Genomic DNA, 10,682 nt, shown 5'->3' with positions numbered 1-10,682 from the left:
TCCAGATCGGTGCTACGCCCGCCCCTCGGTGGAGCCTCGCCTCTCTGTAGCCCCGATACCCAGTGTTTAGTTCCCGACCTCCAGGACTTCACGTTTAGTTAGGCTACCCGCCTCCCATCAATCAGTTCTCAGAAGGGAGCAGCTTGAGAGCGGCTTACTAGGTACCTGTGGTGAAACGAGTGTTTGTGGCGGTTGACCCTATGAGGGCCGTCCAAGATGGCAGCACAGGAGCAGGAAATGTAGCTAGCTCTAAAGAGCCTCCAAGGTGGTCTTAGAGCTCAGATTTGTTGACCAGTGTCTTGTCTACAGCGTTGATGCTGGCCAAGGAGGAGGAATGAAAAAATTATCTAAGTGGTGCACCTTGAGTGGTTTTGAGATTTTGTGGATAACTGGTTGCGTCTTTTTGTGTATACTTTATTTTACTTTTCTTTATTTGTTTGTTCATTTTTGCGGGGCTGAGAATTGAATGGAGGACTTTACGTATCCAACTCTACCGCCAAAAATTATTCTCAGATCTTTATTTTTTTAAGACAGGGTCTCACTGGCCTTGAACTTTGTGACTTTCCTGCCCTTAGAGTACCCAAAATAATAGGCTCGACTTTGTTTTTAAATCTCAGGTAAATCATTAAATAGCTAAAAAATATTGAGGCTCTGATTTTTTTTTTAAACTCAACTCCATAAGCCACTCTGTGAATTCTGATTTTTCTATAATAGTTTTTCTTTTCCTCTGAGTATTGATGAACACTGGATGATGGACTTGTCCATTTTTACTCATCCAACGTTTTAAAGGACACACACTGATAATAAAACTGAAGCGCCAGAAGCACTTGTATTCTCACTCGTGGACTCTTCGACTGCAGTTTCCCGTTCACAGCTGAGGAAGCATGAGTCACTTGCAAAACTTACTGTTAGATACCCTACTGGGGACGAAGCACGTGGACAGTGCAGCCCTCATCAAACTCCAAGAAAAGACCCTATGTGTGACATCACCAGGATTTAGTGTAAGAGGGGGAAAGCTTTTTTAAAAATATTTTTTAGGTTAACATACAAAATGTTGGGGTTTTTTTGTTTGGTTGGTTGGTTGGTTGGTTTTGGTTTTGGTTTTTTGCTTTTCGAGATCAGAGTTTCTCTGTGTAGCCCTGGCTGTCCTGGAACTCACTCTGTAGACCAGGCTGGCCTCGAACTCAGAAATCCACCTGCCTCTGCCTCCCAAGTGCTGGGATTAAAGGCGTGCGCCACCACTGCCCGGCAAAATGTTGGTTTTCATATGTCATCTTCATGTATGTGTTGTAAGTAAGCTATGTAAAAATCTGAACATGTTTCAACAATGTCAGAATTTATTGAGTAGTGATAGATTCACAAGGTTTCTGTGGCATCAATTTCATACATATGCCTGCTTTCCTTGGTAACCTAACTGGGGTAAACACAGACTCTTTTATTCCTCTATTTTAATTACTAATATCAACTCTTGGATCACACACACACACACACGGTTACAGAATGACAATAAAGTGTTATGAGGCCACAGCAAAGGTCAAGAGTTTTCAGAAGTCCTGAAAAGCAGGGCAGTTGGTAGAAATATCAGCAGATATTTGATAATATTTATTGATAAATTAACAGAACCAGAGCTTCAGGAAAGAATCTGAAGAAACTGCCCTGACTAGGCTCCTTCAGATCACGAGTTTGAGAGTGAAGCTGCAGACTTGAAACCAACTCCTGGAATAAAAAAGAGTCAGGAAGGGTCCAGGCAGATTTGTAGACTAATAGATGGGGCAGGTCCAGGTCAGTAGGGACCAATCCCATCTCAGTGCTAGGTGTTTGCATCATTATGGCGTCAGGTGCGGGAGACACACCCATTCTTTGCTCTGCTGTATATGGTAATTTCTTGGACCTGTTTTTTTCTAATATGATTTTAATATGTCCATATACCTCTACTATTTCAGCATTCTCTCCCAGAAATAAGTCATTTTCAGTCTGTGTTGAGTGCGTAGTTCTGGATAGACCTGCTGTTCATCCAGGTGCGAAGTCAGCGTCCATCTTCAAAATGGAGTCTCTCAGGGCAAGACACAATGAAAAACCACTGTTTTACAAAATATAGTGTAATTTAGGGCAAAGCATAGCCTGATCCCATATGACATTAGACATTGTTTTGATTCATTCCTATCCCCAAGGCCCTTCTATACACCTGCTCCTGCTTCTGCTGGTTCTCTTCCTCCCTTAATTATTCTGTTTTCTTAATTATTCGTGTGTATTCCATTATCCTGTTTCCTACATTCCTTAAGAGATCTTTCTCCCTTCTTATGATAGTCTGTCTCATATACATATATATATATACAGTTACACATAACTGTAAAGATGTGTTTTATGTGTATGGGTTGTTTTGTCTGCATGTATGTTCGTGCACCATGTTTATGCAGTGCTTCCAGAGGACAAAAGAGGGCTTCAGATCTCTAGAACTAGACAGTTGGTACTCACAAAGTGGGTGAGCAGTGGGAACTGAACCTGGGTCCTCTGCAAGAACAACAAGCCATACATGCAGCCTCATCCACATAATTTTAAATCTAGGTTTCATATATAAAAGAAGATGTGTAGGGGCAGTTTTGTGGTAATTGTCTTTCTGAGTCTGGTTTATGTATCCTTAACACAATGATTTTTTGCTCCAAATGTCATGATTTTATTTTCTTTTTTCCCCTGAGACAGGATCTCATTATGTAGGCCAGGCTGGCCTCAAATTCACCGAGATCTGCCTGCCTCTACTTCCCAAGTGCTCGGATTAAAAGCGTGTTCCATCATTTCCAGCCATTTTAATTTCTTTATGGCTATATAAAATTGCATTGTGTATGTGTACTAATCTTTATCCGTTGATCTAGTGGCAGGCATCTAGGGCTCCATCTCCTGGCAATTGTGGGAACTACAACAATAAACACCTACGTGTGTCTGTGCTGACAGGTTGATTCTGTTGACTTAAAGTCCTTCCGTTATTGGTACCCGAGTGGCATAGCTAGGTCACAGGGTAGTTCCACGTGCAGCTTTGGGAACTTCCCTGCTGATTTCCGCAGTGGCTGCACCAGTTTGCATCCACAGCAGCCGAGAATTGAGTTCCTCCTCTCTTTCCTCATGTCCTTGCCAGCTCTTGTCATTTGTCTTCTTCTTTATTTTCTATTCTTAAAGAAGGCTCATATAGCTGAGGCTAGCCTGCAACTTGCTAGATATCCAGAGATAACTTTGAACCTTCTGCCTCTACCTGTCAAGTGCTAAGACTGTAATCATGGAATACCATGCCTGGTTTGTGCAGTCCTGAGGACTAAACCCAGAGCTTCAGCGTGCTAGACAGATACTCTACCTTCTGAGCTACATCCCTGCCCCCATTTGTTTTTGTTTTCTGGATACTTATTTTGACTGGTATATGATGGATTCTCAAAGCAGGGGAGGGGGTTGTAATTTTTATTTTGTATATCAATGTCTTAACTGTATGTGTGTCACATGTCTGCCTGGTACCTTCAGAATTCAGAAGATTTGTATCCCCTAGAACTGTAAGCCACCATTAGAGGTGCTGGGAACTGAATCTGGATCCTCTCCATGAGCAACAAGTATTCTTAACCTCTAAGCCATCTCTCCAAAACTATTATTCTCATCTATGTACATGTGTGTATACATATGTACATCTGAGTACAGTGCTCTTGGAGGCTAGAAGGGGGCTTCAAATCCTCTTGAGTTAGAGTTGTAGGCAGTAAAGACCCACCTGACATGGACATTTCGAGCTGAACTCCTGTCCTTTGGAAGAATACAAGTGCTCTTAAGTACTGAGCCATCTTTCCAGCCTCTCAGAGCACTTCTCGTTTTGGATTAGGTTTTTGGGGTTTTTTTTGTTTTGTTTTGTTGTTTTTTGGGGGGGCAATATTGAGAAATGTTTTCTCTGTGTATTCCTGGTTGTTCTGGAACTCACTTTACAGACCATGCTGGCCTCGAACTCCTAAAGATCCACCTGCCTCTGCCTCCTAAATGCTGAAATTAAAGACATGGCATCACTGCCAGGCTCAAAGCAGTTTTTAACTTGCATTTCTCTGATTCCTAATTTTTCAAGTATTTGGTCCTTTCGTATCTCTTTCAAGAATCACTTATTCAGTTGATTGGTTGGTTGATTGGGTGGGTGGGTGATTTGGGGTTTTGGCATTCTGAGTCTTGAAGTTCATATACCTTTGGTGCGTCAATCCCTGTCCCGTATGTGGTTGGTGGTTATTTTGTGTTTCATATTCTGCCACTTTGCTCAGTGATTGTTTCCTCTGCTGTACATAACTTTTCAGTTTCATGTGACCCCACTTGTTGGTTCTTGAGGTTGTTTCTTGTGCTACTGGAATCCTTTTCTGAAAGTCTCTTCCTGAAGGTGTGACCTTTAAATGAAAAAGACTGTTCTGATAGAAGCCGTTGGCAGTGCCTTAGGATTCTGGACCACACAGCCGTAACCATCATTGATTCCGTTGTCACGGAAGAGCAGCCATAGAGAATGCACAAAAGGGATAGGTGTGGCTATTTGTTAATGCGGTCTTATGCAAGTTCCTGTAATGGTGGCTTGTCACAAAATGAAAACCAATCGAAGCAGTAGCAGCAAACACCATTAATCCCAGCACTCAGGCAGAGACAGGCAGACCTCCTGTGAGTTCCAGGCCAGACTGTGTAAAACTAACTTATTCTCCTGTTTACTTGTTTAAATTGGATATTTTATTTATTTACATTTCAGATGTCATCCCCTTTCCCCATTTCCCCTCCCTAGAAACCCCCTATACCATCCCCCCTCCTCCTTTTTGCTTTTATACCACTTTAATTACATGCAAGTATTAAGGTCAGTTCTAGGTTGAGAAACTAGCAATACAATAGATGCAAATAGTCAAGGAACAAGCAAGACAATAAACACAAATAGTCAAAGAAAAAGCAAGCTTTAATTGATGTCTGGGAGGCTTATTGCCTCCGACTGCTAACCTAGATCTAGTCTTGAAGTTTCTAGCTTGTGCATAATCTAATCTTGGCCTAAAATGTTTTCAGCCTCTGAGACTTCCTGCTGAATAAGTCCCTTTTGTTCTTTCTTAGCTCTCACTGGCTGAACTCAGCTGTTCTGGCTCAAACTCCTCTCCAAGATGACTGATTCAATCTGGCTTTTCTCTAGGCCTCTGAATTGCTCAGCCAGCCAGAGAAATTAAAGATCTATGCTAAAGGCCAGCCACACCACAACTAGAAACAGATTCAAATATCCTGTACTAAGCCTGGTCTATGGAGTGAGTTCCAGGACAGCCAGGGCTACACAGAGAAACCCTGCCTCAAAAACAGAACAACAGCCGGGTGGTGGTGGCGCACACCTTTAATCCCAGTACTTGGGAGGCAGAGACAGGCAGATTTCTGAGTTCAAGGACAGCCTGGTCTACAGAGTGAGTTCCAGGACAGCCAGGGCTACACAGAGAAACCCTGTCTCGAAAAACAACAACAAAAAAAATAGAACAACAAAACAAACACCAAACAAACAAAGTGAAAACCATTCCCAGCCCTTGGGGAAAGTCCAGTGTCCTGCTCTTCTGACTTGGCCTATTTTAACTTCTGCAGGTAATGCCAAGTGATGTTCGAACACTTTTGAACGGATTTGCCAAAAACCCATTATTAACCCGAAGGGAAGGGTTGTATTTCAGGGAAAAGGATTACAAATGTGTCCGGGCAGATGACTGTTCTCTCTATGCTAAGAATGTAAGTATCCAAGGTTTGAAGACAGATGGGTAAAAAAAAACCTTAATAATTTTACTTCAATATTTTTCACCCCCTCTGCAAAACAGAATAATGCCTTAAGTCATTCAGATAACAACCTAGTGCCAGGAAGGCATATCTGAAAATAGTCAGGCAGGCTGGGGATGGGCCTCCAAGGTAGAAAACTTGCCTAGCATGTGCAAAGCACTGGGTCTGATGTCCTGTGCTGAAATTAAATAAAGGCAAAGAAAGCATCCTCAGCCAGATATGCTGACTGTTGTAAATATTCATTCTGGATCTGTCAACTAAGCTATCTCTTTCTGATCCTTCATGGTCCATAACCTGCTTATGCTGGGTCCTGACCCCCTGACTAGGGCAGTCAGGGAAGGAAGACAGACAGACACAGAGATACATGCCATAAAGCTGGGGTTGTGTGGGACTGTTTAAATACACTGTATACGTTTGGCAAAGGATGGTTGCTGGGGGGCTAGGTCAGCCCAGAATACATAGTTATTGGGCTCTGGACCTGCAACACTCCAACCTCTACATGGACAGTGGAGTTCTAATCTGTCAGTGTATGGTACAGTTTTTTTTTCCAGGAACTTTTCTTCACAATATGCTTGATATTAGTACAAAAACCTGAAACCTTTTCAGAAAAAAAGTACTAACTTTCTAAAAAAGGAATGGAAGACTAAAACAAAAATACATGAATACAAATAAGTCAGGAAGTAGGGCTGTTTGGTTTTTGTTTTTTAAGCGTCTGGGGGTGACTGCTGATCCTGATGTTAGGACCACGGGCAGTGTTCTGTTTTCTTCTTTATCTAGGAGAACACTGGTGTGGTGGTGGTGAAGACCCACATGTATCTTCTTGTGGCAACTTACACTGCAGGAATGTATCCTAGCGTCTGTGTGGAAGCCACAGAGAAGCTGGGTAAGTCTGCCCCCCATTAAGGTTTGAGACTCTACTCAAACTAGCCTGAGAAGAAAGGAAGAATTTCCTGGGGGATCCAGAGGTGGTGTACATAACCAGAGAAAGTATTGATCACTGCGAGCCGTGGGAAATGCAGGTGCCACTGATGGAGCACTGCTAGGATTCTATCTTGTCTCCGCTTCTAAGTGAGTCAGCTTTGTTCCATCCCTTTGCGGTGCAGCTGCTTCCTTCCCTGGCATGGTATCCTGAGGACCCTGATTTGTGTCATCTAGTTCACCCCTACTCTTACCCCCACATCAGTAAGCTAGGCAAGATCAATGGGCATGGGAGCAAGAGGAAGCAGGTTAAAAAGCAAATAAGTGTTAGGGACCCACTCTGTTGGAAGATGACGCTCCCAGTAGAGAAGCAGCCATCTTGTTGGTGTCCCTTCCCTGGTTTAAATTTGTGTAAATTAAATGGCAAATCATTTTATGTTTTATTTTACATCTATTTTGAATTTCTTTCTTTCTTTTCTTTCTTTCTTTTTTTTTTCCAAGACAGAGTTTCTCTGTGTAGCTCTGGCTGTCCTGGAACTCACTCTGTAGACCAGGCTGGCCTCAAACTCAGAAATCCGCCTGCCTCTGCCTCCCAAGTGCTGGAATTAAAGGCATGAGCCACCACTGCCCAGCCTATTTTGCATTTCTAACAACCTTAGAATTGTTTAAAACAGTCATTTGAAGTAGGAGGGGCATCTAGAAAAAGTAGCTAACCGCTCATTCATTCATTCATTCTTGTAGTAAATAACTACGGCGTCCAGTCATATGCCCTGCACCATCTCAGACCAAAGCTAGATGAGACATACTCTCTGCCCCGTGCCTCTACAGATGTCATCACACCTGCCAGATATACACTCCTGCTCTGTCCGTGCTCCTCACACCTGGTTACCATGTCATAGAAGGTCCACGTCAGATCTGGACTTCCACTGTGCTGTGATTTTATCCACACTGCCATTGCTATTCCCATTAGAGCTCTTTCTTAATCTAGATTATGAACCCGGGAAGCAACATGCCTTCTTTTTTTTTTTTTAAAGATTTATTTATTTATTTTATGTGAGTACACTGTCGCTGTCCTCAGACACATCTGAAGAAGGCATCAGATCCCATTACAGATGGTTCTGAGCCACCATACGGTTGCTGGGAATTGAACTCAGGACCTCTGGAAGAGCACTCAGTGCTCTTAACCATCGAGCCATCTCTCCAGCCCGAAACATGCCTTCTTAATCATCCTCCCATCTGATACCTAACACAGCACCTGATTTTGAGAAGGAAATTAGTACATGTTTGATAAACAGAAGTGGATGACTTCTACTAACAGAATCCAGGAAAGATCTAGTGAGCTAACCTCAAATGAATATGTGAGAAATTAAGTACCAGAAAAGGAGGCCTGGTTTCAGCAGAGTAGGAGCAGAAACCAGAACAGAAACCTATAATTTGAGCTAATGTATCTCATTAAAGCATCTATAAAATGAAGGAAGTAGGAAGACAGGACATTAGGCTCTTAATAAGCCTATGAGCTCAGACGATGAGCTAATTCCATAGAGAAGACCAGAAAGTTCCCTGACTTCGTTATAATGAAGATTCTGTGACCTTTTTTTTTTTCCTTTTAAATCCATGGCTACAAAGGACTCCAAAGAATAATACAACTGGCACTGTGCCAGAGCCCACTGTTGTAGGAAAGTACCCGGTATGTTAGAAGTGTTTGGATCCTGAGGGATGGGCCAAGCTGCAGCCCAGCTATTTGTTAACGCTATTAAACTGTGCTTCCTTCATCATCCCTCTCTCCTTCCCTCCCTCCCTTCTTCCTTCTCTCCCTCCCTCCCTCCCTTTTTTCTGAGATAAGGTTTCACTATGTACCCCAGACTGGGCTCAAGCCTGCTGTCCTCCTGTCTTAGCCCACTAAATTCTGGGATGACAGGCACATGTTACGCCCAACAATTATGTTTGTTTCTATCAAAAAATTACATGAGTATTATAGAAAATTTGAGAAATAAAGAGTCATGGTAGTTAATATTTTTTAATTCTCTGGGTATAGTAGCATATACCTTTACTCCCAGCACTCCAGGAGAGAAGTGGACAAATCTCAGTGAATTTAAGGCCAGACCGATGTACATAGCTAATTTCAAGCCAGAGGCCAAAGTTACATGGTGAGATCCTGTCTCAAAATTGTCTTTATGATGGAAGATTCTAACAGCGTGACTTAATGACAGCTTTAAGAAGTGAATAGGCAAATAATGCTATACTACTTCACACAAGTCAGCCAGGCTTATATTTCAAACAACTTTGGTGGCTCAAATGCATTGGTAAAATGTTAACCACTAATTCTAGGACCTCAGTTTTTAAAACTTAGTATGAAATTATTAGAGAACCATAATTTTTCCTTAAACTTCCTATGACTTAATTCCTACACAACTAAATGTCCTAGATCCTTCATGTGAAAAGTTGCCAAGATCTTAACTAAATCCACATGTAAGAAATCAAGCTCTGTATTTGGACATCTACATGGAAAGAAGCAAAAGTTTCATGGTTTGGATATTTTGTTTTCATAAGAATATCATCTAAGACCTTATTGCCAGATTTATAACATAGATGAATAGAAATATATAATTCATCTTACTGAATTTGTCTGGCAGTAATTTTTATAGTAAGTGTTTTATTAAGTGTTTAGAGGTCTTTTTTATTTGTTTTTGTTTTTTTGAGACAAAGTCTTCCTATGTAGCCCTGACTGGCCGAGAACACTATGCAAATTAGACTGGCCTTGAATTTGATGTGATACATCTGCTTCTAACTTCCAAGTGCTAGGGTTACAGAAGTGTGCCACCATACCTGACTAAAACTCTGCTGACACTCACCTGCTCTCCCACCATTTGCATCTGTCATGGCTGCAGCAGAGGAAGGCCAGTGGAGTAATATCCAGCAGTTGGTTTAAGAAAACACACAGAATTTTTGATGAATGAAACACAGCTTTCATATTTTTCTTATTAACATATTTTTAATGAAGTCCTTTTGACCAGTTTTAAATGTAGGTATAACCTAGTCCTAAGGAGTGGGTAGCAGGTTCTGCTGTTCCGTCAGCCCTCCTGCATCCAGTTTCCTGTGATAGTTATGTGCACCTTCATTCTTGGCATGGAGAACCAATCATCCTCTAGAGCTGATAAAATATCCATATACCTATGAAATAGAGTTGAGTTGAGGAATGCTCTCTCTCCTACTAGACTCAGACCTGTGTTTTAACTCTCCCGTTACCCTTGCAACTCCACTACACAGCATGGCACCAGCACATCACAGTCACCTAACACTGTTCATTGGAAAAATGAATGAGCTGTATTGCAATGGTAGTTCACTACTCATAAATTATTAACATGCTGTGTTTTCTTTCAGGAGAGTATCTAAGAAAAAAAGGAAACTAAGACATCCGATAACTAGTGAAGACAACTTTGTTGTTTTAGAAGAAAAGTATAGATCCTTAAGAAAAATATGCTGTGGTTGAAAACACTTCGTGGAAGATTAAAACAAATGAAGGGAACAAGTTCTCTTATTTCAAGAGATCATCCTCTCTGACTGGAAGGAACTGACCAGCTTGTTCCCTTTCTTTAAGCGTTGGTCACAGACATGACACCTGAGTGCACTTATAGTTTTTCACAGGGCAAGTCCACGGGGAGTCTTACCTCCAAGTCCCCACACATCTTGCCAGATATGCCAAGAATATAGGCCCTAGCCACTCATATGTGTGAGCCACATGCACATCAGAGTCAGGGGACAGCCATGGGAGTCACTTCTCTTCTCCTGGGTGTTGGGAGTAGATCTCAGGCCATAAGGCTTGGTGGCAGGTAAACCCACTGAGTCATCTCCCTGCTTCCCGGAACCACTCTGTACCTAGGCCGTGTCAGTCTCATGCCTCCTTAAAAGTTTCATGTAATGCTTGTAGGAAAAACTTGCTAAGTGCTTTCTGTCAAAGGAGTTCCTGATTCAGTGCCCCTTTATTAAAA

General features: G+C 42.0%; 1 protein-coding gene across 1 annotated transcript; it reads left to right on the top strand.

Annotated features, from left to right (window-relative positions):
- The first annotated feature begins 9 nt into the window (after window positions 1-9).
- On the top strand, window positions 10-10,682 carry Pfn4 (profilin family member 4). The gene is made up of 4 exons (XM_028781727.1): window positions 10-1,001; window positions 5,593-5,730; window positions 6,553-6,658; window positions 10,075-10,682. The coding sequence occupies exons 1-4, from the start codon at window positions 885-887 to the stop codon at window positions 10,101-10,103; spliced, it is 390 nt and encodes a 129-aa protein (XP_028637560.1). The 5' UTR covers window positions 10-884; the 3' UTR covers window positions 10,104-10,682.

The sequence above is a fragment of the Grammomys surdaster genome, unplaced genomic scaffold (genome assembly GCF_004785775.1).
Source record: "Grammomys surdaster isolate TR1022 unplaced genomic scaffold, NIH_TR_1.0 523, whole genome shotgun sequence".
Taxonomy (NCBI): Eukaryota; Metazoa; Chordata; class Mammalia; order Rodentia; family Muridae; genus Grammomys; species Grammomys surdaster.
This window is presented reverse-complemented; position numbering and strand designations above follow the sequence as displayed.